At 29.3% G+C, this 26,345-nt stretch overlaps 2 protein-coding genes across 7 annotated transcripts in view; both read right to left on the bottom strand.

The window, feature by feature from the left end:
* Positions 1 to 26,345, bottom strand: part of LOC127276942 (neural cell adhesion molecule 2) — a 1,005,192-nt gene that overhangs the window by 368,836 nt on the left and 610,011 nt on the right. The gene's annotated exons all lie outside the window — the stretch shown is intronic.
* LOC127276946 (uncharacterized) lies at positions 8,557 to 9,325 on the bottom strand. Its single transcript, XM_051297706.1, has 2 exons — positions 9,271 to 9,325; positions 8,557 to 9,153 (listed from the first exon to the last, which is right to left on the bottom strand). Exons 1-2 carry the CDS (start codon positions 9,317 to 9,319, stop codon positions 8,600 to 8,602), a joined length of 603 nt encoding a protein of 200 aa, XP_051153663.1. The 5' UTR covers positions 9,320 to 9,325; the 3' UTR covers positions 8,557 to 8,599.

The following is a 26,345-nucleotide window of genomic DNA, read 5'->3' as shown; positions in this document are numbered from 1 at the left end:
GGGTCGGTGATTACGAATCCGATGTTAGTTTTTTAAAATTCAAAATGGCGGATCCAATATGACAGACGACTTTTGGAAAATCTAATGCAATTCGCTTGAAACTCGTTACTCGGGGGTTTTTGGGGTCGCTGATTACGAATCCGGTGTTAGTTTTCAAAAATTCAAAATGGTGGATTCAATATGGCGGACGACGTTCTGAAAATCTATTGCAATTCGCTTGAAACTTGTTACTCAGGGGTTTTTGGAGTCGCTGATTACGAATCTGAAGTCAGATTTTTAAAATTTCTAAAAATTCAAAATGGTGGATCCAATATGGCGGACGAATTTTTAAAAATCGTTTTGATTCGTCTGAAATTTTTTACTGTGGTTTTTTTGGAGTCGCTGATTACGAATCCGATGTTAGCTTTCAAAAATTCAAAATGGCGGATAAGATTTTTTAAAAATCATTAATTTTGGCTTAAAAAGATAGTTGTGATTTATTATTATTATTAACTTTTTGATGAATAATTTATGGTGGTGGTGGTGTGGAAGACCGTAACAAATTTCAGACATATCAGAACGATTTTAAAAAATTCGTCCACCATATTGGATCCATCTTTGAATTTTTAGAAATTTTAAAAATCTGACTTCAGATTCATAATTAGTAACCCCAAAAACCCTCAAGAAGCGAGTTTGAAACGAATTTGGTCAATTTTTTAAATTTTATCCGCCATGTTGAATTAAGAAAAATTTAAAAATCTGCCTTCAGACTCGTAATCAGCGACTCCGAAAACCTCCGAGTAACAAATTTCAGGCGAATTTAACAATTTCAAAAATTTGTCCGCCGTATTAGATCCGCCATTTTGAATGTTTGAAAACTAACACCGGATTCGTAATCAGCGACCCCAAAAACCCCCGAGTAAATAATTTCAAGCAAATTTAAGCATTTTTTAAAAAGTCGTTCGCCTTATTGGATCCGCCATTTTGTATTTTCAAAAACGGACTTCAGATTCGTAATCAGCGACCCCAAAAACCTCCTAGTAACAAATTTCAGGCAAATTGGATCAATTTTTTAAAAAGTCGTCCGACATATTGGATCCGCCATTTTGAATTTTGAAAACTAACATCGGATTCGTATTCAGCGACCCCAAAAACCCGCCGAGTAACAAATTTCAAGCACATTTGAGCATTTTTTAAAATTTCGTCCACTAGGTTATGATTTTATGAAAAAATTTGAATTTGGACGCCATTTTTGGTACGCCATCTTGAATTTAAAAAAAAACCTTTTGCACCATTTTCATGTCTGAACATTTAGGACACGATATTTTAGGGTTTTATGCATCTCCTAAAGCAAATAGCTTCGAAAAATAATAATTTACAGTAAAATATTTTCAAAAAACCGTGTTTTTTTTCAAACACATGGCCGTAACTTTTTGAATTTTGATTTTTTCAAAATTTTGAATATGGATTCTGAAAGAGCGATATCGAATACATCAGACACACTTCCTCTCAAATTTTTAAAACTCTTAGTCGCAGAGAAATATGTCATTGAAAATTGCTCTGGAAATGTGTCCTTCCCGTCCTTAAAGGGTTAACAAGGTCAAATTCGAACTCCCTTCAGCCAACACAATCCGCTAGGGAGCGGTATTCTATTTTTTTTGGGGTTATTTTGGATCCGCAATTTTGAATTTTTAAAAACCAACTTCAAATTCTTAATCAAAATCCCCAAAAACCCCCGAGTAAAAAGTTTCAGGCAAATCTGATAAAGTTTTATAAAATCGTCCGCCATTTTGAATCCGCCTCTTTTAATTTTTGAAAATTAACTTCATATTCATCATATTCGTAATCAGTGACCCCCAGAAGACCTTAATGTACCATGTCTGAATAATTCAACTATTTTTTGAAGCTTTGACAACAACAATTATATTTTTTGTTTGTATTTTTTTATTCCAGGCGCCATATTTATCGTCCGTGTTTATATTTTATTCCATATAAATTTTCGATATAGGATGTTTTCGTCAATCACTGGCAGTAACTAAAACCAGTGAACAGTGGTACTCAATGTGAAAAGATGTTGGCTTTTCAGTAATTGGTCACTTTCCGTAATAGCACCTTAAAGTCGTTTTCTGTTTGGCGCAGAAATTGCAGCCTTCAGAGAGCTTGCGACAAAATATGAAACGTGCCATAGGTTTTTTCGAAACGTAACCTATTTTTCGGTGTTTTCTTCGAAATTCTACTCCCACCACTCAACTCTGTTGCTCTAAATTTGCTGCCAGTTACTGGAAAATTTTTCTAAGCAGTTAAGAAAAGCAGTAATCCCAGTAATAAAAAATAAAAAAAATTATCACTTTTTTTACACTTGTCTAACGTGTGTCTAATTGATTAACATTCAATTAAGAAATTAGACATCACAGAAAATAGTTGGCAAATCTTCGATTGTCTCCATAAAAATAATCAAGAATCGAAGATTTCAATTTTAACCAAATAACCACGAGTTTTATGCAATTTGTGCAGATTTTGTGTGTGTCTCAAATTTATTTTTTGTCGTGATGTCGCATTATTAAACACGCGTGGTTCATGAATTGTTGGTTCCTAATTGTAAATACAAGTGACAACAACAATAACGATAAACACAAATATTTTGGACGACAAATGAAATAAACAAAATAATCGAATTATCTTAAAGGAATAAGTTGTCATTTCAAAGAAGGAAAAATGGCAGAAGGTTTGTAGTCTTTAAAATTTTTAAATAATTTACATTTTCTTCAAAGATCCATTATTTTATGTATATATTTTAAAAGAATAGAATTATGCGTAAAAAGTAAAGCAAATCCGTAGAATTGCGACGTTAACTTATTTATTTTAATTATATTTTAAAAGATTTTAATCTGAAAAAATACTATTCAATTATTTCTGAATATTAAATTAAAATTTTTATAAATTGTCTAATTATTTAATTAAATTATTTTAAAAATTGTACATATATACATATATTAATTTCATATTTAAAATATTTAAGAAATGCTTATCAAATCGTATAAATATTGTCATTTATTTATTTTAATGATTTTTATTCTTATTTATTCTATATTTCTTAATTTGTTAAAAAAACGACAAATGGAAAAAAAATAAACTGCAAAATTATCGGCAACTATTGATGAAAAAGTGAAAAACAGCGCGATTTTGCTGTTTACTTTTTTCAGTGCATTTGATTTTGACTCATGTGTAAATTATTTGTAGTTCTTTAATTAAAATTCAAGTTGCAATAATAAAGTTTTTTGTTTCAAAAATAAAGCTATTGCTGACGAACAAATAGTGTTGTCGATTATGGCAGCTGTTGTCATGATTTTCGATGACGAAGAGGAAGAAGAAGACGAGGCACGAATTTTAATCGCAGCGGCTTCAAAGGAAAAAGTCGAAATTCCTAAAACGGAAAACTATTTCGAAAGTATAATTCCAAGATTCTCAAACTCAAGTAAAGTATACTAAATAATAATTATAAATTATTTTATTAAGAAATTAGTATTTAAAATTTTTGAAAAGACTATTTTTGCGAAGAATTTTAGTAGATAAAAAAAAATTGCATAATTTTAGGAGACGAATTTTTTTTTTTTACTAATTTTTGATAATTATTAAATTAGGTAGGGGAAATTTAAGTTGAAAGTTTTAGAAAAGAATTATTGAATTTATTGAAAATATACAGTTAAAATAGATATTTAAAGGAATTCAAATTCAGACGATATAAAAGTGGAATGTTTGCAAAAATCTAATGAAATAAAAAAATTTCAGATAAGTAATTGATAATAATTGAAAACTGTAGTTAATGACTCCATTTGTAAAAAGATTTGTTTAAAGGGTCATTCCATTATATTTCACCTAAAGTCGTTGCGGCCTAATTTTTAAAAAACTTGGTACTTTCAGAAATGATTCTTTATAATATTTAGGAAACGAAATAAAAAGAATTAAGTTTAAATTTTTATTATTTATCTCAAAATATGTATTTAAAGTGGACAAGGTGCGGAAAAATGTCACCTTTTTAGCATTTAGAAACTTTTTTTAAAAACATAGAAAAATTGTTAAAAGTGTAAAAAAAATTATTTTTTCTTGTTTAGAATCGATTAATTATCTATTTTTTAATGATTAAAGTAGTAAATAAATTAAAATAATATATAAAATAAGTTTTCAAAGTTGGTCTGTCAAATAACCTAATTTTGGGATTTTTATTAATTAATTACTAAAAAGTGGAGTTATTAAATAAAATAAAAACTTACCGAATGTAAAGTATTTGTGGTGAACTTTCAAATTTTCTTAGCACTTTTTACTTTTTCCATTTATAAATGTAAAAAATCTTGAGTCGAAAATTGGCACTTTGTTGATTTTTCCGATTTTTAATCGCTTGTAACTCTTTTGGTGCAAAATAAAAACTTTTGAAACCTGGCGGAATATTTAAGTTAAATCTAAATAAAAACTCACTGCAATTTTCGTGATGGATTTTGATCGAGATTAGAAGAAAATTTAATTCCAAAATTGTACGTATATTTCCAGGTTAATGTATGTAATTTTTCGTCTTTGAAGTAGTGGCCCAACTTCAAGTTTAAAAAAATTACATACATTAACCTGGAAATATACGTACAATTTTGGAATTAAATTTTCTCCTTATCTCGATCAAAATCCATCACAAAAATTTAAGTGAGTTTTTATTTAGATTTAACTTAAATATTCCGCCAGGTTTCAAAAGTTTTTATTTTGCACCAAAAGAGTTACAAGCGATTAAAAATCAGAAAAATCAACAAAGTGCCAATTTTCGACTCAAGATTTTTTACATTTATAAATGGAAAAAGTAAAAAGTGCTAAGAAAATTTGAAAGTTCACCACAAATACTTTACATTCGGTAAGTTTTTATTTTATTTAATAACTCCACTTTTTAGTAATTAATTAATAAAAATCCCAAAATTAGGTTATTTGACAGACCAACTTTGAAAACTTATTTTATATATTATTTTAATTTATTTACTACTTTAATCATTAAAAAAATAGATAATTAATCGATTCTAAACAAGAAAAAATAATTTTTTTTACACTTTTAACAATTTTTCTATGTTTTTAAAAAAAGTTTCTAAATGCTAAAAAGGTGACATTTTTCCGCACCTTGTCCACTTTAAATACATATTTTGAGATAAATAATAAAAATTTTAACTTAATTCTTTTTATTTCGTTTCCTAAATATCATAAAAAATCATTTCTGAAAGTACCAAGTTTTTTAAAAATTAGGCCGCAACGACTTTAGGTGAAATATAATGGAATGACCCTAAAATTATTGAAACTAATTAATTTTATGAACAACTTTAGAAAAAAATAATTGAATTTTTGAAAGATTAACAACTAAACTGCTGTTTGAGAATATTTTCAAGTAAAAAAATTGAAATGTTCATACTTTACGTCTGAAAAAGTGGATATTCAAATTTTACAGAACAATTGAATATTTCAGTTTTGTAAATTAATATTTTATATTTAAAAGAGATGTAATTATAATTTTTAACATTAAAGCTCTGAAACAATATTATAAAATACATTTTTTATAATCTAGAAACAAAATCTCTTAAAATGAAAAAACATTATGTTTAAAAGGCATCACGACTTTACACAGCATTTCAGTTGAAATAGTTTTAGAAAATATTGATATTAGGAGAACTTATATAAAAATTTTAGAATATATTTAATAGTATGAATTACTTAATAATTAATTAAACATCTTCTGTGAATGATTAAATTTTTAAAGAGTTTTCATTAAAATTTTTTAGATTAATTCCATTTTTAAAGAGTTACAATTGAAATTTTTGTCATTATAATTAAAACTGAATTAATGATTAAGAATTAAAAATTTGCAACAATAAGTTGTTAATCAATCGACGATTTTAACATTTTTATTCAAAAGCCTAAAAAAATCGAGTGTTTGAGAAATTTTACTTCAAATTTTTGAATGTACAATTGATGAGAACACTGTATAGGTATGGAATTCTGGGTCCATCGTGTACAGAAATGGGACCCATCAACAATATTGACCCGCAACATTTCTAGATGGGTTTCATCAAAATGTACATACACGAGGATCCCAAAGTGGACAGTGTTCTTTTCAAAGGCATGTGATTGATAAATTTTCAAATAATTACAATTTTGAAGAATTATTAGTTTTAATTACGATTTAATGACAATTGGTAATTATTTGCAGCTTTTTGCAAACATTTTAGAATGAATAGGACTACTTTTGAAAATTTGAGTCTGATGCTGAGTCAGGATATTATTAATTTTGCTCCGTACTCGATTATTCCTGTGACGAAAAAGTTACTGTTAACTTTATGGACATTTGCAAACCAGGAAGTGTTTCGGTATGTATTTTAAAACAAGTATACATTTTTTTAAAAAACATGATTTCATTCGCGAATTGGTAACACGGAGACGCTCGAAGAAGTAAAACTCAGAAGATTTTCATAAGAAATTAGAAATTTTTAAATAATATTCTATTTTTTGTCGTATATATTATACTTAAAATTTCATGAAAACAATTTTATATACATATGAGTGTGGAATTTTTTTCTCTAAGGAACAAAAAAAAATATTTTAGTCCGAATTTTAAATGTGAACTGAAATCTGACGTGAAATCTCTCATGTACTTTATAAGTAATTAAAGTCATTTTCGCTACATAATCTTATTTTACAACCTTATACCCTATACATACTTATTTTTGTGTATTAACCTGAAAATAAAATAATTTTTAGTAATTATATTGTATATGTTGCTGAAAATAGAATTTTTTTATAGATCTGTAGCCTGCAGATTTGGGGTTGCTCAGTCAACGGCGTGGGTGTGCGTGAGACAAGTGTCACGTGTGCTCAATAGACGTGCACCTCAATTTATTGTATGGCCCAGGGGTGAGGCCATTGCAATCAATCAACAGGAATTTTTCGAAATGGCCGGGATCCCGGGAGTCATTGGTGTCGTTGATGGCTGCAACATCCCAATAAGCGCTCCGCATGAACATGCAGAGAGTTACTACAACCGAAAAGGTTATTATTCAATAAACATACAGGGAATTTGCGACGCGAGGATGCGCTTCATCGACGTATACGCTGCATGTCCTGGAAGCGTCAACGATGCGAGAGTATGGTCATTGAGTACTATTTACGAGGAATGTCAACACCATTACGATGAGTATTTTCCAGACCAAAGCCACATTCTCGGCGACAAGATTTATCCAGTTCAGTTTAATTTGATACCACCGTATAAAGATTACGGCAATTTGGGAGAAATTGAAAGACTATTCAATCTAATTCATGCCCTAACGAGGCAAATTATTGAAAGAGTCTTTGCCATGTTATTGGGTCGTTTCCGGCGTCTAAAATATTTGTATGTGCAAGACGTTGCAAACGCACCTCTCATCATCCTTGCCTGCTGCTGCCTTCACAACATTTGCATTTCCTTGGATGATGTGCTTGATGATGAGAAATTATTGGAGGCAAATGTTGATGATCATGCAGCAGCAGGTGGGGGCGGTGTTGATGGTCTTGGTGGTGGTGATGGTGAACAAATGGAAGATCAAAACATACAATTTCCTCCACTGCAAAAGCGCAATATTATTGCTGAAGTATTCTTTCAAAATCATGTTAGAAGACAATAATTACCGAGAAATCTTACTTTTAATTAAAAATTAATTGTAAAAGCAGGGTGTCTAGCGAAACATGATTTTAAAATTCCCGGCAAATTCCCGGATTTCCCGGGTCGTTAGACACCCTGTAAAAGATATTTCATAAAATGTAAAAAAAACCTTTTTGTGGAAAAGCTGCTCGTCGCTGAAAGTTATTGAAATCATAGGAAGTGTTGCCATAACAGTAAAAAATATAATACAAAGGTAATAACTGTCATATATGTATCTTTATTTTTTTAAAATAAAATTTTCTTTTGGTACATACATACAATCTTTAATTACAAATTAAATAACATAAGTCTCATAACGAACACATTTTGGACATCACATTTGAGTTTGTATTTATTAACACATACATATTGCAAAATCTTATTCGACGTTCAGTCTGGTATTGATTGGAACACATTTTTTTATATCACAATCAGAAGAGTGAATTTTATGGTAGCTCTTCTATAGTTAAGATAGTAATTACTCTAATTACCTTTGAAAGATACAATTAAGTGTTTTTAATAAATTTAATAATACTCATTAAGAAAAATTTCCATAAAGTTAACAGTAACTTTTTCGTCACAGGAATAATCGAGTACGGAGAAAAAAAATACTCATTATGCGTACATAAATTTTTGTGCGCAACTAAAACTTAAAACAACAAGAAGAGAACGGTTTCAAAATGTAACAAAACAATCATCGTTTTTCATTTTTCACTTCAAATTTAAGTTATTTACTTTAATTGTTCCGAAACTGATCAATTTTAAACTAGAAAGACGTGAAAATATCAATTCTTTGAAAAATAACTTGAAATCGGTTAAATTCAAGCACAATAAATTCATTTTTAAAAAAATATCAAAACGTCTATGAAATATCAGCTGTTAAGTTTCATTTTTTACGCTGTAAAAGGAGAACAAAAATAAATCGACTTATCGTCTCTTAATTAACGAGTCGCGGACATCTTTCATTATGTCCAATAGTGCGTCTTTTCGCTCCAAATTTTCTTTGTGACGAAAATTGGCATCATCGTTCATTTCTTTCATCGAACATTCTGCATCCGGCTTCTTTGCCTTTGCGCGCTTTAATCTTTTTGGAGAAATTTCGATTTCATTACCATTAACATCAATTATGGAAGAAACTTTTCGTTTGTATCCTGCCAGACTCGAAGCCACTGCCGGCGGATTTATTTCGGGCCTTTTGTACATAAATTTATGCATTTCCTTGAAGGAAGTCGACTTTGACTCCTTTGACGGACTTGTTCCGGTTTGTTTACTCCGATCAATGGTGTTTTTGTAGGTTCTACATAACGAATCCCATTTTGATTCACATAGATGCGCACTCACATCATGTCCCTTTTCTACCATTACTTTTGAAAGAAGCGACCAAAACTTCTCCCCTTTTAACTTGCATGTCTCTTTTAGTGACGAATAACAATTTATCAATGCCTTGGTCATGTCAGGTGTCCACTGTGTACGCGTTTTCTCTAAAACAAAAAAAGTAGAATATTGAAACAGTACAATCCACAGCAATTAATAATAAATTATTTGAAAATATATTAATTTAAATTACAAAAAATTTACTTTTCAATTAAAAAGCTTACTTGGCAGTATCTTTTCGTTTCCCTCATCGCCACAACGTGGTTTTGTCATTTTTCCCTTGCCAACGAATTTTTTTAATTCCGTTTCTGCAAAGAAAAAAGAAACAAAAAAAACGAAAATTAATTGAATAAATCGTAATTCAGTTTTGAGCATGATTTAAATGACATACTGGACATTACAGACATCCGAAATTAAACTTAAATACTAAAAAAATGTCTAAATACAGTAATTAAAATAAAAAAATTATTTCTTCTTTGACAATCTTCCATAGCACCGAAACTTAACTGAAAATTTCCTAAAGATTTACTTGACATTTTCGAAATATTTAATTGCAATGTTTATTAAACTTGTGTAAAGATTTAAATGTCCCACTTAAATAAATGTTTAACGTAAAACTTTCCTGAACCTTTCCTGAACATTTAAATTACATTTTCGCCTAAGTCATTATAGCGAAAATGTATTGGACATGTTCAGGAAAGTTTTGCGCTAAATATTTATTAAGTGGGAAATTTAAATCTTTAAACAAATTTCTATAAACATTGCAATAAAATATTTCGAAAATTTATAGTAAATCTTTAGGAAATTTTCAGGAAAGTTTCGCTGTTGTGTGGGCTACAATACACAGTGTATTAGCATGTATTTTTTCTCAACGAATCTTAATTTTCAATCATAATAGTCATATGGGTTTTAAATTTCGAAATAAACTCAAAAAACTGCTAAATAACACAAAAACAAGAAAAATTTTTGCCAAGACACTATACTAATGTATTCCGATGTATTTTTTTCCCACGAATCTGAATGTGAAATTAAAATTGCTATATTTAGCTCAAATTTTTAAAATAAATATTAAAAACTGTCTAAAGACACAAATTTTTGAGTTTATTTCTAAAGGTTAAGCCAATCTGGAAATTCTGGTGTCAAACACCCTGTGTGCCGTTTACGTGATTTTTAGAAAGTGTGCCAGAGTAAAGAATTAATCGAATTTACTAAATATATCTATTACACGAGTCCATCTATAAAATACACAACAAGTTAAGGTGAGAAGGGGAAAGAAGGGTTGCATATTTTTTTGTGACAATTGTGACAAAGAGGGGGTTGTGTCATCGTTTGTAGTGTGACATTACAAAGTAAAAAAGTAAACATACATTTATGTATTTTATATTATTTGTTTGAGCATATAATTTTTAAATATGTTTAATAAATCATGTTGAGTAAATTATTATTTTTTTCTTTTTTTTTGGGCGGGAAGGAGATATTTTCTTCTAATGAAATAGTTTGTAGGAATTTACAAAACCCAATTTTTAATAATAAGGACATAACATAAATTTTTAATACTTTAAAAATATCTTATGAAAAAATAATGATATTTTACTAACATGTTTAAAAATGAAGGGGGAGGTCAATCAATTTTGAATTTTTGTAAGACAGTTTGTCAAAAATTTGACAAGATGTGCCAAGGGGAGTAGTGGGGTTAAAAAAAGGAAAGAACTGTGTGTGTTACTGACGACCCCGAACCAATTTTTTATACTTTCATTATTCTGACGTAAACATTTTCATCAAAAACCCCTAAGTACCTCTGACTCAAATTTAAGAGCAATTGGTTACAATTTTTGGTTTTTCAAAGTTTTTTGTCTGCAAAAACAATTTTATCCTATTACATCTAGGCATGTGCGGTAAATCGGTATACCAGTTTACTTTCAAAGTTTTTGTGGAAACCGGTGGTCGGTTATGAAATCCCGGTTTTCGGTTTTTTTAAACCGGTTTTTCAGTAAATGCCGGTTTTATTATTATTATTTTTTGTGATTAAGCAACTGTTTAGAACCGTTTTTTTACAAATATATTGGTATTTTAAATATACCGTTTTTAATATAATTGATATTCTCCTAAGTAAATTTATAAACCAACCTAAATCCATTTTCTCACAATTCTCCTGACTCTGCTCCTGATCCTGAACCTGATCATGATCCTGATCCTGATCCTGATCTTCATGCTGATACTGATCCTGATATTGATCTTGATACTGATACTAATCCAGCTTTTGCTCCTGTTCTGCTTCTTCGAGCTCGTCCTCATCCTGTCCGTAATCAAGTTGATCTTGATCAGCATTTGACGTAGTTGCGACAAGATATGGCGGTGGCGATATGTCCATATTTGGCACCTTTTCAGGTGGCAAATATATAACGGTTTCTCGTCCTAAAATGAACATAAATATTCAACTAATTTAAAAAAAAATTAAAGATGTTTCCAAGGCTTTTAAGGTATAGCAAATAAATATTTTCGAGGATCACCATTATGTTATTCGTAAAATTGTAAATCTAAATTATTTGTAAAATCACAAACTCATAAATTTTTTCTTACTGATGAACTATGCAATTGTTAACGCTTATTAATGCCCTTATAAAGTTTTAAATGTTTAAATGAACAAATTTAAATAATATTCTATTTTAATTTTATATTTTATTATAAAAATTAGCATTTTGAAAAAAAAGTATCTTCAAAATTGAAAAAAAAGAAAATTTAAAATGAGTAAAATATACGGGTTTTAGATAAAAAAATTAAATGAATATTTACTGAATAAGACCCCGAATATCATATAAATAATAATAATAATAATAGTAATAAATAAACCTTAAATTTTTTGAAGTATAGATCTATTTTCAATTACCTATAACTTAAAAATGCTTGATTTTAAAAATATTTCGCCAAATAAAAAAAGTTTATTTTCTCCTTGACGATTGGGATGCAGTTTAGAAAAAATAATATTTTGCATTTTTATTTTAAAAATTAAAATTGTTTATAAACAAATTCATTTTTTCCAATTTTTTTTTCTTAATTTTTTTCTTAATTTTTATCTGAAAATGATAAGAATTGTAGTGTAGTAGTTTTAGAGTGGGCCTGATAAAAATTTTTGTTAATAATTTGTTTGAAAAAAGCAATTATTTTTTTCGTTTTTAATTTGCATTTTTATTTGTAAAATGTAGGGTTTAAGTGAAAAAAAACTTTTTATTCTAATAAATGAAAATAAGAATTAAGAAAACAGTTTTAAAAATGTATATTAAAAATAATAATTGTTTATAAACAAATTTATTTCTTTGAATATGGGGCTTTTAAAAACTTTTTAGCTTTATTTCTTGTCTAGGAATGGAAGAAACAGTTTGCAAGCAATTTTGGAGAGAGAAAAATATTCAAATTGAAAAAAATGAATTTGTTTATAAGAAATGATGTTTTAAATAAAAATTCCAAAATTATTTTTTTTGGTTCACTTTATTTAAAAGTCGATGAAAAAGCAAATTTTAATCTTCTGACGAAATTCTTCACAAAATCAATCATTTCGAGTCAAAGGTCATTGAAAGTAACCCGAGCCCGACCTGACAAAAATTTAGCCCTATACCCAATTCGAGTTTTCGGGATTTTGCACACCTCTAGAAAGTTCAAAACTTTACAACACCCAATTTATGTTTATTAAACAAGAACAAACTTTATTTGAAATATTAATACAATTTTAATATTGCTTATCGCAAAAAAATTTCTAATGTGCACTGTAAAAATAACTACCCATTAAAAAATGCTTGTGTAATACATTTCTTTAATTGTATCAGTTCATAAAAGAAATTCGTTCAATTACTTCTCTTTTTTAAAATAGTAAAATACGTTCAAAAAATGTTAAATTACCTAATCGAAAAACAAAAAATGAAATAATAATGTTGAGTGTGAACTTATTAACATCAATTAATTTTAAAACTCGTTCATATTTAAATTCTTTTGCCAAATTATATACATAAATTATATTTGGAAAATTCACATTTTGTGAATTTAATTGAAAGTACGTTACTTACCGTTTGAGTCCAGGGCAAAACACATAATCAAATTGCTGTTGTCGGGATGATGAAGCATTTTACCCGTTGTCGGGTCAAAAATAGCTTCAACCATTTTATAGTGCTTATCACTCATTTTCTTCTATAGTTTGTTAAACAAACTGGTCATCAAAATAAAAAACAACTAATTGCACAAGGTAATTGCAGTATTGCACACTTCTACGCATTTTCTACGCAGTTCAGCAAAACACTTTCTTTCAAAAGCAAATCATGAGCAAAACTAACCCTTCCTGACTACTGACAGTAAAGGTGCATTCACACGTGTGCAATTTTGCATTTTAACAAAAAATTCAGTTGAGCACCACTGTTCACTGGTTTTAGTTACTGCCAGTGATTGACGAAAACATCCATAATATGCTTCCTATACCCGTCCCGACCAGCAGAAGCCACGGTTTTGCAAAAGTCGGGCGGGCAACGGTAGCGCACTGTCGCAGGCCGCAAAAGTATAAGTAGTAGAAATTTATATGAGCGAACGCTATTTTATTATTTATTATTCATTATTAAACGTACATTCGGCTGGGGATAATGAAAAATAGTATATTACGATACCATTTTTAATATTTGTATATAGTATCAAAAATATTATTAAAAATCTAAAATTTAAGCAATATAATGAATTAAGTATAATATTAATTTGCAACATAAATTAAACACATATGAATAGCTTTATATATAATACAATTAAATTAAACCATGTAAAGTTAGACGTTAGACCTGCAATCGAACCTTCTGCATTTTTCTTATTGACAAGATAGTCGATCCTTTTTTCGTTGCTATCAAAAAGACCACAGACTTGACCACAGAAATCTTGATTGGTGGAATTAATTCTTTGAAATTGCCTGTTAGATCTTCCCTATTAATAATATGATCGCTTTCACCTGAGTCCAAGAGAAAAGTGATATTATTTTCATTTTCTTTGACAATTTGATTATTTCCAGCTATAAAAACAAAACTTCTTTCTCGATTATTTTTATAATTTTTTTTACGAGGGAAGTGGAAAATCTGCATATCTCTTAGTATCCAAGGCAAATACTTGGAGTCCGGTGCTTCGAAGTTATGTGGGGATGAGAGTTCTTGTTCTGGTCGACCCACTAAAAACCACACCCTTTGGCTAGACTAATCCTCACACTACGGAACTGCCGTTAAGCTTTAAACTTCGTAGGTAAAGGTCCCTGGGATCTTGCTATCGCGAACCTTGCCGTTGCCGATCTTTCTGGCCTACTTCGCTTTTGTTCTTGCGAGAGTCTTTTTGGCTTCCTCGAGGACTGACCTAAACACTCTGCATGCTCCACTTCCAGCGACGTAGTTAAGAAGAACCTTGTCGCCGGACTTCGCTTTGCACAAGAATCAACTGGGGCTGCTCTTCCAATCTGCAAACTTATGCAAACTTAAGACCGTCACCTTCCGACTTTCCGAGATCTTGTTTTAGCGTTTCCTGAACTTCTGCTTCATGGGTAAAGATATCCAGATCGCGGATCTCAAGTGTAACCTTCCGATCCACCGTCTGCACATTACCCATGCTGCCAATAGCCTTGATCACCTCGACGGTAAAAGCTACCTTGTCCGAGTAACATCCGACCCTCATCAAGAGGTCTCCCTTTTTAGTGGTCCTTGCCCCAAAGACTCTCGTGTGGCTGGTGTCAGGATTAACGTCCTTGTGGAGCTTTCCCAACACATCAGCATACGTCTTACCTGAAGCGACTCCGACGACCACTGTTGATCCTCTCGAATTCTTCGTCTTGTTGGAGTGCTTCGGCTTCGGTGCCTTTGTCACCTTGTCATTCTTACTCAATGGAGGTGCTTCCTCTTTTGTCCTTCGGCTTTTGTCTCTTCCAGACTGTCGGTACAATACGTTTCTCATGGATACGCTCTCCCTTGTTGGTCCGATCCTCCCGGTTGCATGTTGCATAACCTTATCAGCTTCTGCGTGCTTCTGTTTCGCCAATTTTACAAGGTCCAGAAGAACCTTTAATCCATCCTTGTTCGTTTGATTAGCGTTATTATGGATGTCGCAAGATTTTACCATCTTGTCGACCTCCTCTTTGATTCTCAGAAGGAACTTAGATACTTACATCCTCAAACTGACGCATATTTCGCGTTCCTCGTTTATGGCCTCGTTGTCTAGGTCAGACAGAATCAAACTTCTTCAGCCGCTGACACTTGAAACGCTTGAAGCACTTTCTCTTCTACTTCCAAGTCTTTCCAAACGGACCTGGGGAACCTTAAGACACTGTAGCACTGTTGTCACTGTATTTCGATGCTGGGAAGTCAACTTGCTCACCTCCAGCAGCGCCGGCACTGAGGTATCCCTCCCCTGCAAGACTCTTGGTAGTGGAAAACCATTGGCAGGGATTATTTTTGTACCTGTTGCCTTCTTTGTTATAATAGCCTTTCATTTTCGTATGTTCTTTTCTGTCACAATGGTGACATTTTCCCTTAAAAGATGTTTTGTTAGCTTTAAACTTATTACTGCTTTTAAAGAAGTGCGATTTTTGTTAGTTTTTTTACCTCTTCTTCCTTGTCCTTGAAAGTAATTCCTGATATTTTTTTGATTTTCATAAGTCATTTCTGTATTATCATCTAAATTCTTTAATATTTATTTTGCTGTACTTCTAGGAGTCACAAAGTTAAGAAACGAATCAGCCAAAGAATCTACGATTATACTTTTGGCGATTCTTTCAGCCTTTTTCCATCCATCAGTTAGTTCATCTCCTTCTGGAGTTTCTTCGTCTATAACTTTAATCATTTCAAGTTCAGTTAATACCGCACGTATTCTAAACTTCCATATACTGTATTTTTCCCCGTCAAATATTTTAATGTTCCGTTTTACACTTAAATTAGAGGTTTCCATATTAAAACAATTATTTTACTTTAATACATAATTCACCATCCTAGACCCATAACCTATTCAAAAATTAAAAAGATTTAATTAATAATATAAGCACTTGTACAGATATTATTCTTTTTATTTCCACTTTGTACAATATCTTGCGAAGAACTAACTTATTTTTTTAATTTTTCTACACAAGAAAACACAGCCCCTCTCTTAAACTCCATTGTATACATTTCCTGTTATATACCTACATAAGTATATTTCAGATAACCTTTTTTATACCCAACGACAAAATATAAAAAATAATAATTAATGAAAATCGTAATAAACAATTAATTTTTAAATACTAAATAAAAATTTCAACAGATGTAGTTTAAATTTTCTATCTTTTATGACATTGTAAATATATGAAGTATTAAAAACGGAAGTTAATTAACAAAAATAAATAATTTAAAGAGAAAATAATAATGTTTAGAAAGAATACTAATTTTTACTATTAACAATTCCGCTCATAGGTAAAGCGTATATTGCTCTTCGCTAACAAAGTTAGATTAAGGCAGTGGACTGTCCCTCAGTATATTATCAATTCAATAAACCCGGATAGTCGGTATTTTAGAAAAAGTATCAAAAAGAGAGATAAGATAAAGACATGAAAAGATGATTAAATAAATCAGAGCTGAATCAGCACAAACCAAGAATACATTTTTTCATTCAACCCCCAAAAGAGTACATTTAGTTCCCCAAATTAATCATTGATAAAAATGTCGACAATTAAAATAACATTTACGTTAAGCTACTTGACCGAAATCAAGTCTCACAAGAATGGTTTATTGTAATCAAAACAAAGAGATCAAATAAAAAAATATTTTCAATAGTAAGAAAATAATTTGTCCATCATAAAATGAGACAGCAAATAATAAAGTGTGTGTTAGAAATGTGAGTAATATGTTTGTTTTTCTTTTTGAGATTCTTTTTTTTCAAATAAGGTATAAATATTCAGAGCAACTCACCAGAATAATAATAATTAAAATGATACAGAAAAGTATCAAATTACTATTCGAACTCTTAAGAGTTTAACACTCGTACTTGTCATACGATTCCCAATTATGCGGAAGTCATTTTTACCTTCCTTTATTTTTTATATTTTCCTTTTCAATAACATTGTATTAATTATTTTCTTTAAACAATTATTTCAATATTTCAAAATCTGCTTTTAAAAATTCAGAGTATTGGGTTCACCAAACTTGAATTTTCCCACCAGTTAATTTGAGATATAAACAATTGTGATATTAATAAAACACTTTTAGATTTTAACTAGATCCTGCACATTAGCATTTATAACTCTTTATACTTTATAATTAATTTTCCTTTTTCAACGAACATTTATATATTAATCAACTTCACGAATTGAGGAATATTCACTTGTATTTTTATAGACAAACTCAATGATTTCAACTCTTACTGCAGGGAATAAACAATAATCTCAACCACTCTTAGTGGGAGTAATACTTTAAATTCATCCGCCTTTTTGCAGGAAACACATTCGCTCTGCGGGAAAGATAATTTAACACTCCTCGAAGAATAATTCGGTGACAACGATCACACCCTGTTTGTATATAATTTTAAGTAGTGGCAGGGTTGATTTTTCAATCAACACTTCATTGTTTCCATGCAAGTATTAGCGAACTTGCATTTTATTAGTGGTGTGATCGGTTCAACCACCTGAATTACCTTTGTGATTTTTATATATTTCCTAATTTGCCAAACTATTGTGGCAATTTCTATACATTGTAAGTCCCGCAATTAGTAAAGTTGATTTTACTCTAGTTCGTGTTGTTTCGGAATATGAATTTCAATAATCTTAATTCATTTGCGAAACAACCATTGATTTCAAAATTCATTAAATGTAAAGTAAAGTTATAAATAATATTGTGTTGGTGATTTTCATGGGCTTTAGGATCCAAATAATTAAATCAAATAATTATTGTTCAAACGTTTCAATCCATATGTGGATCTTCAACAGTGAAATTTTTATTATCTAAGCAGAATAATATACAAGAAAATTTTTTTAATCTAAATAGAGTAATATGCAAAAAAATTTTATATATATATATTTATATATATATATACATAAATATTATTAACAATATTTTAAATTTAATATAATTAAACAATTCTTTGTTATAGACTATAAATTATAAAATGAACGAAATTCATATTAACATTGAGATATTTATTTAATTTTACTAATATTTGATTCGGTTTTCTGATATTTTTTCATAGTAATTAAAATAGTGATTCTTAGTTAAAATTAAAGTTTAAGTCAAAAGTAATGTGATGTATATGTATAAATATATATATTGACACTAACGTTAATGATAATAAATTGTAATATCCATTATAAATTCAGAACTTAAAAGTGTCTGAAGCACAAAGCACATTGTACACAATTTATTTATTAAATTTAAACTTGTGTAAATCAATGAAAACCCATAATGATGGTTATTGCACAGAAATCTTGACATTCTAATCATTTCGGGGTTTAAAGTAAACTAAAGGACCTTTTAGCAGAAAAAAGGAGAAATGAAGAGAGACTAAGGAGAAAGGGGTTTGTAAGTGGGTGTGTTATAAATTGTAGGGTGAGAACTTCGGTTTTTATGGGGTTGTGTCATATTTGTAACATGTGTAGTTACGCTTCGAAAGAAGAGTCCTATTGAAAGGAGAGTAAGAAATTCGAAGATAGTATAAACAAATCGGCAAGTGTCCTCTGGAGAGCTCGTAAAAAGAAAGAAATACGTTATACAAAGAGAAGGGAAACATTCCAATTATTTTTGAGTGAATGAGGGAAAATGTATTGATTTTAATTTATGACTGTTGTAGTAATGTTTTGTAAAATGTAGATAGATTTTTTACGTCTGTCCGTTGGTTGACAGTATTTGAATTATTAACAATATGCGTCATTTTCAAAATCATTCTTTTTTTATAGTTGTTAGATTGAGCAAGGATTCTTGTATTATTATAATTAAATAGATGGTCTTCAGTTCATTTATGTTTGGTTAAAGTAGTCCACTTGTCTGGTTTTTTGTAAATGTCATTTTTGTGTTCTTTGATTCTTGTTTTTAAATTTCGCATGGTTGTTCCTATGTAGACGGAGTTGCAGTCTGCGCATGGAATTTCATATGCAAAATTTATTTGTTGTTCTTTTGGAATTCGATCTTTTTTGGACTGAAATATGCAGGATATTGTACGGTTTGAGAATTGCCGATATTTTTTTAGATAAACCATGTATATATGGAAGAGAGATATATTTATAGTTCTTGTCATCGATTTCATTAATATTATGTTGTTGGGTACCTGGTTGTGGTAATGTGATGATAGATCTTTTACGTTTGAGAGTAGCTAATCGTTTTTTTATTGTTTTTTGCAGTAAGTCTATTGGATAATTATTATTGATGAGGATATTCTTTATCTTATTAATATTTTCATAATGAAATTTTTTATGTGATAATAGTATGCTACGATCAACAAGGTTATTGATGACATTTATTTTGTATTTAAAGGGATGATGCGATAAGAAATTTAAGACTTGCACTGAAGAAATTGGTTTTTGGTACCAATTTGTTGTTAATTTGTTATTATCTTTTGTAACTGCTGTGTCTAGAAAGTTTAATGTATTGTTAATTTCTTTTTCTTCAATTATATTAAGTTAACTAATTTCCAAAAGCGACACCGACACCATAACTTCGACACCGACCTTGGAAAATCTATTTTCACTTATTTTCAAATAAATGAAAATCCTTTGTGTTACGGACGGAATTCCGTAAATTTTTAATTTTTTTTTGTTAAATATTATTTATTAAAAATAATATTTGTTAATTAATACTACAAAAACGTTGTCAATTATACATCAACAACATACACAACACACAAACATATAAATTTTCTGATACTAAAATATTCAAATAATATTTCAAATTAATTTAATAAATATTCATAATTTTATTTTTCATTTATTTTAATTTTGAAATCAATGGTTATTTCGCAAATGATTTGAGATTATTGAACTTCATTTTGCGAAATAACACGATCTAAATTGCGAAACAATTTCGCTAATTGTGAGACCTACAATGTATAGAAGTTGCCACATTAATTTGAAAAATTAGAAAACACATAAATCATAAAGGTAATTCAGGTGGTAAAACCGATCACGCCACAATTAAAATCCAAGTTTTGCTAAAACTCGCATGGAAACAACGAGGTGTTGATTGCAAAATCGCCCTCCCACTACTTAAAATAACATACAAACAGGGTGTGATCGTTGCCACCGAATTATTTTTCGAGGAGTCTTAATTTGTTTTTCCCGCAGAGCGGATGTGTTTCTCGCAAAAAGGCGGATGATTATTAAGTTTTACTCCCACTGAGAGTGGTTGAGTTTACTGTTTATTCCCCACAGTAAGGGTTGAAATTGTCAAGTTATCTAAAATTATAAAGTGTATATTCCACAATTTGTGAAGTCAACTATCATATAAAAAGTTCATTGAAAAAGGAAGATTATTTTATCAAGTACAAAGTGTTATAAATGTAAAAAGTGCAGAAATTTTTCTTATTTTTAAAAGTATTTATTATCAACACAATTTTTTATATCTTAACTTAACTGTTTAAAAATTTAGGTTTGGTGAACTCAACATTCTGAATTTTTAATAAATAGAATTTGAAACATTGAAATAATTGTTCAAAGACAATAAATAATACAAGTTTGTCATCAGAAAAGATATAAATTAAAGGAAGGTAAAAAGAACGACTTCCACACATCATATGACACAAGAGTTTTTAAACTCTTAAGAGTTAGAAAAGTAATTTGATACTTTTCTGTATCATTTTAATTATTATTATTTAGGTGAGTTTTTCTGGATTTATATACACTATCTGAAAATTAAAGAATTTCATAAAACAAACACTTTGTTAGCGAAGAGCAATTTACCCTTTCCAAATAAGCGGAATTGTTAATAATAAAAATTAGTATTATTTCTAACTTTATTATTTTCTCTTCAAATTATCTATTTTATTTTCTTTTGTTAATTAACTTCCGTCTTCAACACTTTGTCATATGCTTTTAGAAAATCTTACAAACTTTTTTTTGTAACGTGTTTTTGCAATTTTAAAGGGAAAAAAGTGTTATTTTGCTTTTTAACTCGAAAAAAGGGTTCTTTTGCTATTTTAAGCAATTTTTAACGAATTTTTGGATATGTACCTGTAAAATTACTCTGTTTTTAAAAAGTTACTTAAAAACAAATTTTTTCAAGTTTTTGCCCATTATTTATGGTTTTTTTTTATTATTTATTGTTATTTTCAAATTTTTGGTTACAAACCAAAGCACCATTGTGCTTAATTTTAAGTGTCATTGAAATAAATTGTTTTTAACATAAAAATTGTAAGATTTGTTACTTCAAACCTAGACATCTTCGATAATATTAAGTTAACAAATTTCCAAAAGCGACACCGACACCATGACCTCGACACCCACTTTGGAAAATCTATTTTCACTTATTTTCAAATAAATCAAAATCCTTTGTCATATGCTTTTAGAAAATCTTACACACTTTTTTTGTAACATTTTTCTGCGATTTTAACCCAAAAAAGGTTATTTTGCAATTTTAAGCAATTTTTTACGAATTTTTGAATATATACCTATAAAATTACTCAATTTTTAAAAAATTACTTCAAATTAATTTTTTCCAAATTTAACTCCAAAAAAGGGTTATCTTGCAATTTTATGCAATTTTTTACGAACTTTTGGATATATACATTTAAAATTATTTTATTTTAAGAAATTTACTAAAAAACAATTTTTTATGTTTTTAGGGTTCCGTACTCGGTTCGGAACCCTATTAATATCGGTTTTTTTGAAATCGTGTACCCCCCCCCCCCTAGCGGCCACACAAATTTATCTGGAGGGCTGAAAATTAGTACACATATGTATTTTCGCGTGTAGATTACAGGAAAAATATAGCGAACTTGATTGGAATTGATTAACATAGCGTTGTCAAGGAAAAACCATGAATTTTTACGAAAAATGCCTAAAAATGACTATGTACCCCCCCCCCCTAGCGGCCACATCTTTTGACATAAAGAGCTCAAATTTGGTACACTTACGTATTTTTATGTGAAAATTACAGGAAAAATATAGCGAACTTGATTCCGATCAATTTACATAGCGTTGTCAAGGGAAAATCAAAAATTTCGAAAAAAATGATTTATTCTCCCTAGCGCACACAATATTCAACCCAAATTGTTCACATTTGCTGTAAAACTGTATTTTTGCGTGAAAAATACAGGGAAAAAATGTAAGCGCGATTGGAGTTGATGATCAATTTTTATCCAATTTTTGAAGAAAAATGATAAATTTAATAAAAAAATGTATTTTTCCGCAAAAAACGAAAAAAATCGGACAAGTGCGAGTTACACTCGCACTGAAATCGAGGGTTCCGTACTCGAAGCGAACTTATTTGGTATAAAAACAAATGTTTAAAAAATATGTGTTGTGTATTAAATAATATATGTGATACAAAAATGAACAATTTTAAAAAAAAAAATTAAGAAAATTGTTCCTCCTTTGGTATAAAAACAAAAAAAAAATTTTAAATTTGTTTTGTATTTCAAATAATATAAGTGATACGAAGAGGAACAATTTTTTTCAATTTTACAAAATTGTTCCTTTTTGTATCACTTATATTATTTGAAATACAAAACAAATTTAAAATTTTTTTTGTTTTTATACCAAAGGAGGTACAATTTTCTTAAATTTTTTTTTAAAAATTGTTCTTTTTTGTATCACATATATTATTTAATACACAACACATATTTTTTAAACATTTGTTTTTATACCAAATAAGTTCGCTTCGAGTACGGAACCCTCGATTTCAGTGCGAGTGTAACTCGCACTTGTCCGATTTTTGTTAATTATTTTCTTCTAGTATATTTATTTTTTAAGAATCAACTGATTCATACAAAGGAGTTCGGGTTTATTACATAATATATATTTCTTAAACTGAAATTTTATATAATAAAATAGTTAGTTTTTTAATTGAAGATAAATTCGGATTCATCAAAACCAATAGACAAGTATTCTCGATTTCTTCTGTGTTACTACTATTACAAAGATATTTTTTCCTTACATTATCAAAGTATTGGCATTTTATAAGCAAATGGAAGACATAATCGGAGTTTTCAATATCAAGATAACAAAACTTACAGTATTTTTCAAATTTCAAGACACATACAGAAGAATTAACAATTATCCTAGAATTGAATTTATTTATTAATCGTAGTTGAGCTATCAGTTTAATGATTTTGAGTGACATATTTGTTATTGTTAAATACTTTGGTAAATTCTATTGTAGCACTTCCAAGTGTGGGAAAATTATTAGAGAAGAAGATGACTGCGCCTTTCCTATATCTGTTTGGAATATTTTCTCTTTATATAATTTAATCAAAGATATTTTCTTTGTTTTCGTGAGGAGTGATTCCCAGTCAGCCTCCACTCCTATTATCTCGAAAAACTTCTCCACTTGGTTTAGCCAGCTAAATTTAATACAATTTTGTTTCCCTGAATTTTGTCTTTTTATAATTATCATTTTATTATAACATTTTTTTTGATATCGTTCGTCAGACATGGATTTCCAAGAGCTCAAATCCATTCTATTAATTAAAGCTATTGTTGCAGTTACGGTTAACTTAGATTTACAAATAATACTGTCTGTGGCAAGAGCAAATACAGAAGATTTTGAGAAGGGTATGCCTAGATATGTATAGCTTTTCATAGAGAAGAAAAAAGCATGAATTGCCACATGTGCATTTAACTATATGTGTTTCTTTTAACTAGTGTAATTAATAAGAAGGATCGAAACATCCAACGCTGTGAATAAGTTTTACCGCAGTAGCTGATAGTTAAGCCAATTCGGCTATAGTGAATTTAGAGTTCAATCTTTCTGGTTAGCCATTTTGGCAATACAATATCGCTCGTTCATTTTCGACGAAATGTTTAACTGTTATGCCGAAAAAATTCTCAAATGGAGTTGTACTTTTTTTCCGTGCAAGTTCGATAGACAGCCACTTCCGATCAAAAATGAAAAAATCACAGCATTTTCAAAAATTTTGAATTTCAATTTTTTTAAAAAAAAATTTTTTCAACCTCATATTTTTATACCTTAGTAAAATACAAACATTTTTTCTCTTTTATATTTTTCAATTAAAATTAAATTGAAAAAGTTAAAGGGCTTCAAATATCAAAAAGCAGCAAAAAATTCGAAATTATTGTTAGAAACCAAATTATATTGAAAGAAAAAAAATTTAGTTTACAAAATGGACCTATTCTCATCCCAAAGCACTCAAAAAATATGATAAAACTAAAAAAAGCTAAATTCCTTAAAAAATGACTGTATATACATTTAAAATTATATTTATACATTCTCATCATAAATGAGAAAGTATTCGTTTTGGTCGATTTTGACTTTTTTCTAATTCCAGTGAATCTCCTTGTTTGAGACCTCCCGATGCCAAAAAAATAGGTTTTGAAAACTTTTCCGTCTGTCTGTAGACACTTTTTTGTCCACACGATAACTTGAACAAATTTTAACGAATCGCTTTGAAATTTGGTACACTCTTTCAACATGTAAAAATGAAGCATGAGTTCATTGGACAGACTAATCCGCCCAAAAATTCAAAAATTATTCAAATGTTGAATTTAAAAAAATTCAATTTTTCTCAAATTTGAAGAAAAATTTTATTTATCCCTTAAAATACTCTTAAAAGTAGAATTTTTTAAAACTCTTTTCGATAGAGATTAAAACAAAAAAGTTATTTAAATTTTGAAAAAAATTCAAATTTTTTAAGTTTTCTTTTTTTTTAATTTTCTACTATTTTTCCCTAAAAATACAAATCGAATACATATTTTTCCGACTTAGATACTTAATAGAATAACAACTGAGTAACATAAAATCAAAATCATTTCAAATTTTTTTTTTAAGTCCAGCCATTTATTTCCACTTCTTAGCGTAAAAAAAATTTTTAATTTTTTATTAAATTTTTATGATTAGTGTTAGTTATATTCTTTTGTATGTATCATTTGGGTTCTATAACATTTAAGGTAATAAAAATTTAAAATTATTTTCGATGTGTTATTTTACTCATTAATTTTTGGCAGCACAGTTTTAACCTAAAAATTCTAATAAAATCTTTTTTTTAACGCTTATAAATTGTTTATTTAAAATTTTTCGGTTCTTTTAGTACGCAATTTGATAGAGCCTCAAAGTACCTGTAAAAATTTCGTTAATGGGTTAATGTACGCCTACTTTTTCTATTGTATGTTTCTATTTTTCGTGCCGTGATGAGAATTTTATAAAAACTAAAAATTTTACTTATATCAATTGCACAAAAAAATTTTTAGGAATAAAAACATGAGGGCGAAACCTCATATAATAAATTTGTTGCTTTAGAAATGCATTTACTTTAAAGTTCTTTTTTTAATTTTTTTAAATTTTCAATTATTTTTTTCTTTTACTCAATTGAAATCAGTTCGAAGCGGAATAACTTACTTTATTAAAATAAAGTGGTTTGTCGATTTCCTTTAATTATAAAGACCTGGGTAATCCACGGCGCAAAATTAAGGAACTAAGTTTGAAAAGCTGCAGTGCCGCCACATTTTTCTTCAAAATTTAGTTAAATCAACTACAAAGTCTGAAACAACGACAAAATCTCATTCTACTAAATGGCTTCTTGGGTCACTCAACTACTTTCTGGTAGTATAATTAATACAATTTTTAAATTTAATTGAGAAATTTTTGAATAATACAGTGTAGTTTAAAAGCAATTAATGCCACTTGGTTTTGAATTATAATAAACAAACGGAGCGGGTAACGCGACGCTTGGACAATGCGTGCAAAGCGCGCACCAATATCGGACCGCGAAGCGGGACGATCAACATTCGCGCGCCCCGGGGCACGCTCATATAAGCACGCGAAGCGAGCCCTTACGCGCGAAGCGCGTGACGAGAATGTGGCTGCCCCCGTAGGGGGCTGCCGGGTTTTTTTACCAATATTTCACGGTGAGCTTAAATAAATAATTATAAAAGATTAAAACAACCAAGATTTTCTTTCAGGATTGTATGCTAGGACAAAAAAGAAGATATTCCGAGCAAAAATCAAAAACATTCATCGAGCCCTTTTTGAGAAATTTAATTTTTTCTTTAAAATCGCGTAATTTATAGCTTTAAAATATTTTATTGCAAATAATTATCATAGAAATGCAAGGAATATGTACAGTACCGTCGGAAACTGTCGGTACGCCTGACGTGAGAGGAGTGGAAATTTGA

The sequence above is a fragment of the Leptopilina boulardi genome, unplaced genomic scaffold (assembly GCF_019393585.1).
Source record: "Leptopilina boulardi isolate dan_hultmark-lab unplaced genomic scaffold, ZJU_Lbou_2.1 LbouV2_161, whole genome shotgun sequence".
NCBI classification, from domain to species: domain Eukaryota; kingdom Metazoa; phylum Arthropoda; class Insecta; order Hymenoptera; family Figitidae; genus Leptopilina; species Leptopilina boulardi.
The sequence above is the reverse complement of the archived record's forward strand: the minus strand, read 5'-3'. Positions and strand labels throughout refer to the sequence as shown.